Source organism: Cibotium barometz, chromosome 56 (assembly GCF_041138505.1).
Source record: "Cibotium barometz isolate CiBa-2024 chromosome 56, ASM4113850v1, whole genome shotgun sequence".
NCBI classification, from domain to species: domain Eukaryota; kingdom Viridiplantae; phylum Streptophyta; class Polypodiopsida; order Cyatheales; family Cibotiaceae; genus Cibotium; species Cibotium barometz.
Genome location: NC_141101.1, coordinates 19266253 through 19274275, shown reverse-complemented (window position 1 = coordinate 19274275; position 8023 = coordinate 19266253). Strand labels below are relative to the sequence as shown.

The 8023-nt window shown below is 42.1% G+C and overlaps 1 protein-coding gene across 1 annotated transcript; it reads right to left on the bottom strand.

Moving 5' to 3' along the window:
* Positions 1 to 3687: 3687 nt before the first annotated feature.
* LOC147606990 (wall-associated receptor kinase-like 6) lies at positions 3688 to 6026 on the bottom strand. Its single transcript, XM_086791102.1, has 3 exons — positions 4957 to 6026; positions 4802 to 4861; positions 3688 to 4718 (listed from the first exon to the last, which is right to left on the bottom strand). The coding sequence occupies exons 1-3, from the start codon at positions 5945 to 5947 to the stop codon at positions 3688 to 3690; spliced, it is 2082 nt and encodes a 693-aa protein (XP_086647228.1). The 5' UTR covers positions 5948 to 6026.
* Positions 6027 to 8023: the final 1997 nt, after the last annotated feature.

Below are 8023 nucleotides of genomic sequence, written 5' to 3'. Positions count from 1 at the left end.
AGGTGAGCAGATTTATGCATAGCCCAGGCATTAAGCATTGGCAGGCAGTGAAGCGTATCTTTCGCTATTTGAGTGGTACTCGGCATCTTGGGTTGTTTTATCCCAAGGGGGGATCATTGCCGCCAGATTTACATGTTTTTTCAGATTCTGACTGGGCTGGTTGTTATGACACACGCGTGTCCACGAGTGGTTTTTGCTTCATGCTTGGAAGCTCATGCATATCATGGTTGAGCAAGAAGCAGCCTACTGTGGCCACTTCTAGTTGTGAAGCTGAGTACAGGGCAGCTTTCACAGCTACGGTTGAGTGTGTGTGGCTCAGACGCCTTATGGCTGATTTGGGTGTTGGGCAGCCATCTGCCACCACCATCTTCACTGACAGTCAGAGCGCATTGGCAGTTGCACGGAACCCAGTGTTCCATGCTCGTACGAAGCACATTGAGGTGCACTACCATTATGTCAGGGAGAGACTCTCTGCAGGAGAGATCAGTTTGGCTTATGTGCCAACACAGGATAACCTTGCAGACCTTTTCACAAAGGCTCTGCCTCGTGAGAAGTTCGAAGCTTTTCGCAAAGCTTTGGGCTTACTCCCTTTTGTGGATTCGTCCACATAGCTAGACACTTCCCTATACATGAGTGCTAGCTCTTGTTCACCGCATCACTCCAGGGGGGATTTGTTACCATATTATAGTAGTGATGTGTGTGAACACACTTAGGACCGCCGGGGCACTTTTTCCCTCACTAGGAGGTTTTTTCCCCCGTGCATTGTATATACGCCCATTATCTTCTAGGGCTTGTAATCTTTCATTTTTGGCACTCATAATACACTACTGTGTTGTGCTCAAGCTTCCTCATCTTCTTGAAGTTGTGTGTGCATTCCTGCAACCCTAATTCCAACAGCGGCACGGCGGCGGCGGAGAGGCGGTAGAGCGGCGACGGCGGCTCCTCCTTCACGGCTGCGACGCGGGAATCCTTCAAGGCGGCGGTTGAGCGGTGAGTGACACACCCTTTGGCATTCTATTTGAGCTTCCTTCCCTGGTTGTATGCTTGCAGCCATTCGTGGCTCGCATACGGTGTCTGGCAAGTCCCCAGCTACGACCTGTGCGACAAAAGCGCACACCTTCACCTCACAACTCAAGGTTTTTCAATCTTGTGCTTACTCAATTTGCTAATCGACTCTTAAGCCTTGCATACAATTTTAGCTAATACTTTGAGGATGGGATTCTATACAATTTATAAACTCAAAGAAACTTTTTCACGTAAACCCTTTAAGACAATCTACATACATCTTTAAACTAATCTTTAGAAGCTATGTAGGTAGCTTCTACATAAAACATAAACCCTTTTAAACAATCTACATGCATCTTCATACTAACCTTTGAAAGCTATGTAGGTAGCTTCTGTCAAAACACTCACTCTTTCTCACCATTCCCATGCTTGTAGGTTCATTTGATTATCGTTTTAAACTCCAAACTTATGAAAAGCCTTCTCTTCTACACATTTGGTGCATGTCCCATGGAGTTCACTAAGAAACTTGTAAGATAACACACATTTCAATAACTTTTTTTTTTTTGTGGAGTTATGGAAAAATTTACATACATAAGCATTATCTTGATTCAAAAAGGACAAAATTTTCCATACACAGAAGAGGCACTTTTATCATTAGATCTAAATTTACATATTGGATATATATAAGTTATAAAAATCGGTAATTAGGGTCCTTGAACACACATGTTGTATGGGGTTTTTACATATTTGGGCTCAAATCCGTAGTTAGGGCCCTTGAACACACATGTTGTATGGGGTTTTTACATATTTGGACTCAAATCCGTAGTTAGGGCCCTTGAACACACATGTTGTATGGGGTTTTTACATATTTGGACTCAAAATGGATGGATGAGGCCTATTTCTAGGAGCACTCAAATCCGTAGTTAGGGTCCTTGAACACACATGTTGTATGGGGTTTTTACATATTTGGACTCAAATCCGTAGTTAGGGCCCTTGAACACACATGTTGTATGGGGTTTTTACATATTTGGACTCAAAATGGATGGATGAGGCCTATTTCTAGGAGCACTCAAACCTCTTAAGGGCTTACCAAAAATCTCTTCCCTCAGAAAAGTGATTAGAGGAAGAGAGGGTATGTTGTAAAACCCCAACTTCTACACATCTAGTGCATGTCCCAGGAAGTTCACTAAGGAACTTGTAAGATGGCACACACGTTTCAGCAATAGAATTCTTTTTTGTGGAGTTATGGAAATTTTACATACTTAAGCGGTATGTTGATTCAAAAAGTTATGAAATTTTCCATAGAAGAGGTACTTTTATCATCAGATCTAAATTTACATATTGGATGTATATAAGTTATAAAAATTCGTAGTTAGGGCCCTTGAACACACATGTTGTATGGGTTTTTTACATAGTGAACATGCGAGGGTGCATGTTTGTTGTAGGTATATGGATGGATGATATGGGTGGTACGTGTAAATGAAGGTATGCCCTTTCGCCTTGCTACATAGCTTTTGACTTACTCAGTAACGCCTAACCTTTGTGTTGAATGGCATGTTAAATGAAACACACACATTAACATATTACTAACATTCCCCTTATATTTTTACACATAATCCTAGCCTACCATGATTTTCCATTCTTTCAAGAAACCACATTTAACACCTTTTCTAACATATTGATGTGTTGTAAACATTGCACAAAACTGCTAAAACACTTCTCTCAACCCCTAAAAAAATAATTTCAATACACTTTTTTACGTATGGCCATTCCTTATATAAAGTACACGGTCCTTTTATTCCCCACTTAAACCAACAATGGTCGAAAAAACCATATTTTTCAACCAATCAAAATAAGGACAACTTTCACATCTATCATGTTTTTGTTTCCTAGATCTCCACAATTTATAACTAAAATATATGAAAAAAATTTCTTAAAATAAGAGCTCCTTAAAATCTTAGCTCTTTTTTATTATTGTGCTAGTACAAATACACTAGAATGCTGTTTTTTTGGTGGACTGATGCTCATGAATCCAACAATGCCTAACTTATAACTTTAAATAATTATACGTACTCTAAAGACCTAGTAGGAAAAAACAAAGAGACGTCACCTAATACTACTTTCTTTCCCTTAGATAGTCCAAAATGTATGAAAAGTTATTTATATCTTTTTGTCTCACAGGCAGGATTTTTGCTCTAGCCGTATTTAAATTTTACAGTTACATGATAAAAAGGAGAGAGAAATCTTAAGGAATGAAATTTAGTGATTTTGATCTCCTTTGGATGCAAACCAATAAAGTAAACAAAGACGATGAAAAGAAATAGTATTCGAAACTCAAAACATTTTACAGGCTAAAGATATGTGAACAGAACCTCCATGCACCATCTCTCGCTGAAGGATTGGGAATGGAGGAGATGGATGGGAGACCGCCAATCTCTGATTATATGCCTCCACCCACTGTAGGATTTAATCAAAGAGTGGTAGGTAATCTGTGACGGGTGGTGCGAGTCACTGCAGATTGAGCATGGGAAACCTGACTCCCCTGGCTCCAGCTAGAACCCAAGAGAGATGAAATTTCATGTTCTTCGTTGTCACCAGCACTTTCTTGCGATATGATGGGCCTTATAAAATGCTCAATTGATGAACTTGGGCTTTGACTAGAAAGTTCCACCACCTCATCCACTAATGTCCACTTAGATTGGATCTCCTGCAGCTTGCCATGCACCTCTTCCATTGTGGGCTTTGATGCCCCTGCATAGCCAAGCAATGGATTGCTAGCTGTGCAACAGCTTGGATGGATGCCAAGACGTTTGGGTGTGTGCTTAATCGAGGGTCGATGAGATATGTCAGCTTCCCAGCTCTAAAACGAGTCTGGAAGTGATAGGCGAGAATCCCTAGCTTTGTGCCAAGGTCCGCTGGCATGGCCGAGATGAGCTCAAGCAAGATAACACCAAAACTATACACATCACTTTTATTAGTGAATTGGCAGGTGAGGTGGTACTCAGGGTCCAGATAGCCATGGGTGCCTACCACTGCGGCGAAGGTGAGGTGGGTCGCGCCGGAGGGGAGGAAACGCGAGGCTCCAAAGTCGGCCACCTTGGGGTTGTAGGACATATCGATGAGGATGTTGGTGGACTTTATGTCCCGATGAAGAATTGGTGGGCTCATCTTGTGGAGATAACTAAGTGCCTTAGCGGTGTTCACCGCAATGCCAAGCCGTCTCCCCCAGCTCGGCCCTAGCAGGCTTCTTTGGGCGTCTTTGCCTGGATGCAAGTGATCCCAGAGTGTTCCATTCTCCACAAATTCATACACAAGGAGAGGCACTCGGGTCTCTACGCAGCAGCCCAATAGCCTGACAACATTTTCATGCACGGTCTTCCCTAACAGGAGTATCTCGGACACAAAGGATTTAATTTGGTCCTCTTCCCTGTCCGCATCCTCCATGTGCTTGGGTTTCTTAATGGCCACCTTGCCGTGGTTGATTAGGCTGCCCCAATAAACCGTGCCATAGCCCCCTTTTCCGAGCTCATGCTCCCGAGAGAAGTTGTTTGTGGCTCTCCTCAGCTCATCTTCAGAAAATAGCATGGACCGCAGCTCTTCACCTCCGTTGCGATGGAAATTTTCCTCTCTCTGTTGCTTCCGTCTGCGAGCTCTTCTCGACCAGCGGACGATGATAATGACTACGGTGATGATGAAGGCACCAGATAGAATTCCTGCGCAACGTTAATTTTGGTGACTTTAGACTAGGGCTTCAACAGTAGTGTGGTACTAATTATAATCTATGGCACTCGCTTACCAAGAATTGGTAGTATTATAATCAATGGGTCGATGTCATTTCCGGGCTCGTTCGAATAGCCTAAAATGTCAAAAAAAAAAAGAAGAAGTTAAGAGTAACCTGAAATAGAAGGGATGTCGAAGCATTGTATGGTTTCTTAGGTTCACGGTTTTTACCTTGACAGCGGGTTCCATTCCTGTATCCATCCCCTGTTGTATAATTCCAGGGGGGGCAACGGCAAGTATAACCGGGCACCCATGGATCATAAACACACTCCGCCTCATTAGAGCAAGCGTAATCCAACCTGTGCTTTACCGTAGAGCAGTTCTCCGAAACGCTGAGAATGAGAGCCCATGATATGACCAGGACATCGCCCGGTAGTTGATCGGGGGTGTAAGGGCTGAGCACAGTGGAGAATCCACAGACACCAGGGAAGTCTGGGGAGGCTACTCCATTTCCACTGAGGTGGAGGTGCCGAGAGCCACGCGGTATGCGTTGGAGACAGCAGTCGCAGGGGTAATAGAAAGGTCCATCATAGAAATAATCTTTCGACATGTTTCTGAGACACCGCTGATTGTAGCAATCAGTGCTGCACTGATTATTGTAGTAATCAGTGCTGCAATTCATAGTCGAAGTTACCGACAAGCCCTTGGAAGAGACGTTGTTGGAAGACGAGGCGACACAGGAGCCTTGGGATCGGCATCCGATCACGGCAAAGAAGTTATGATCGGAGAGGACGAAAGGCCCACTGGAAGGGAGCTCCAATGAAGCCTCAGCGTAGCCATCTGATTTGCCGCAGTTATGAGGAGTGGGCATGGCCTTAAGCTCGGTAGAGTTTACGGCTATGTAGTTGCCGTAGAACTTCAGCACCTGTAGCTCTGGGGTGGAGGCCGTGCCCACCTGGAGGAAGGGCAGTAGGCCAGTGCCATAGCTTGGATTGAGCTTGCACGAGATCCTGAAGCGCCGCAGCCCACATTCACTCGACATCCCAAACGGATAGGGAATGCTCATATTCCCGCAAGTTTGTGAGGTGGAGTTGCAAGGGTCGGAGGCAGCAGCTACCCAATTTAGACTGCTGCACGCCCAATAGCCCAGCAGCAGGAACACTCCAAAAGACAGCCAGTGCTCCATGGAAAACAACAGCCGAATTAAGAAAACCGAGGACATCGCCGTTTATATAAAATTAGAGCCAACGCTGAAGACGCTACTCGCTCACGATTCTGTGAGTCAATCAAGGTGGGCAGGACAAAGGTAGGTTCGACGTAGCCACAAATTTGTGGAGAATTCGCTCACAAATTCTGTGAGTCAATCAACGTGGGCAGGTTCGACGTAGCCACAAATTTGTGGAGAACGAAAAGAATCTCTTTAAGTTTGAGTTATATTTTGTAAAATTTATATAGAAACACTTTTTCAAAATGGTCAATTTCCTCTTCAAATTATTTAAATTTATAGAAAAATATATTTTTAAAATGGTCAATTTCCTCTTTAAATTATAATGAGAAGGTTTTCAATCTGGGCCAATAAAAATGTATTTCCAGAACACTGGAGTCAAGCGTGGTCAGGACTATGTGAGTGAGTACTCGTAATTCAATGGAGACTTAACAAGTGTGGTCGGGACAGAACTACCTTACAAGAGCGAGCCTGGTCCACCGTAAACACACAAGCGTAATCGGGAGGACGGAACCACCGTAGCAACGAGCCTGGTCCATTGTACAAGACTTAACAAGCGGCCTTGCTTCGAAAGAGGGTGATCGTAAGACAATAAAATTTGACACCACAATAAAATCTACTTTAATAATGAGAGCAAAATGCATTGACAAGGAATAGACGTGATGGCATTGTCATTTTTGGGCAATGGTCCATCATCCATGGTCCATCCCTCACGCGGCACGCGCTCGAATCGTTAAAAAATACCTAAACTTTAAGGATTCGTTTATTATATATTTTAGTTATAAAACTCTTAAACTTTAAGGATTCATTTATTATATATTTTAGTTATAAAACCTGCATGTAGTACACATTTTGGGAACCAAAACCCAGTAGATTGAGAAATTATCCATATTTTGAGTGGTTGAAAATTTTGTTTTTATCAAGAACTACTTTGGCGTGTAGAAAAACAAGCCTAAGTATGATTATGTCCTTACTCATTTTTGGTTTCTTTACACGTTTTTTTTAATTTCATTAGGCTCGTCAAAAAGCAAGCCTGAGTACGATTATGTCCTTACTCGTTTTTGGTTGTCTTCACACGCTTTTTTGTTGCCTTTAGTAAAAGGAAAGTGTTAGCAACACTCCAAAATGTTGGCTAAATGATCATCTTGAAAACTTCAAAGAAAATCAAATAGTATCTACTTTTCTATGATTTGATAGCGGATGGTTCTTTTTCAAATAGACGCTACTCGCTCACGACTCTCTAAGTCAATCAAGACTTAACAAGCGTGGTTGGGACTTTGTGAGCACTCAATCAAGACTAAAATTCATAGGTAAATCGGTTTTACAACTAAAATTTTAAATTTTTGAATTTTAAAATTATTTTCCTCAACGATATTAATAAAAAGGATATAAACATCAATTGGTTTTCCATTAAAAAATACACATCAAAAATTTACATAGCAATTGGTTTTTTAGACATCAATTGGTTTGAAAACAAAAAGCTTCAAGATTGCGGCATTATTTTCAAGGCAAGCCAAATCCACAAGTCAATTGCCAATTTTAGAATTTTTATCCCTGAATATTTTTCGATCTTAGCCATAAAAAATATGCCAGAGGATAGCATTGATTGTTATAACAAGGCCACGCTTTAAAATTTAACTCCACATATTGGACATTGAAAAGGGACATTTGACCTACTTCTCTCTTCTTCCGACTTCACAACTTGTTCAACTCAAGAGTGGTATATTTCCAAGAGCTTTCTTTATACTTTTCTTTGAATGTCTTTAAAAGAAAACCTATAGTTTATTTTTTACAAAAAATGCTTGGGGAGGTTCCCATGGTAAGTCACTTTAAATGTGTGTGTGTGTCCCCTCCCACAACACACCTAGGGCCTGATAACGATTCCACAACACTTTAAATGTGTGTGTGTGTCCCCTCCCACAACACACCTAGGGCCTGATAACGATTCCCCCAATAGCTACCTCTGCGGCGGCGAGCACCACACGATGATGTGATAAGGTCGTAGAGCCTTAATTTATACATATATATAAAACATGTTTTGTAGGATGTTCACACGAAACATAACCTCACACA

What these genes read in the sequence shown, in the direction of transcription:
- LOC147606990 (XM_086791102.1), bottom strand. Translation starts at nt 5,947, where the DNA reads ATGTCCTCGGTTTTCTTAATTCGGCTGTTGTTTTCCATGGAGCACTGG. An exon ending in GAATGGAACCCGCTGTCAAG is followed by an intron (nt 4,862 to 4,956) that starts GTAAAAACCGTG and finishes TTGACATTTTAG; the next exon opens with GCTATTCGAACGAGCCCGGA. An exon ending in TATAATACTACCAATTCTTG is followed by an intron (nt 4,719 to 4,801) that starts GTAAGCGAGTGC and finishes AACGTTGCGCAG; the next exon opens with GAATTCTATCTGGTGCCTTC.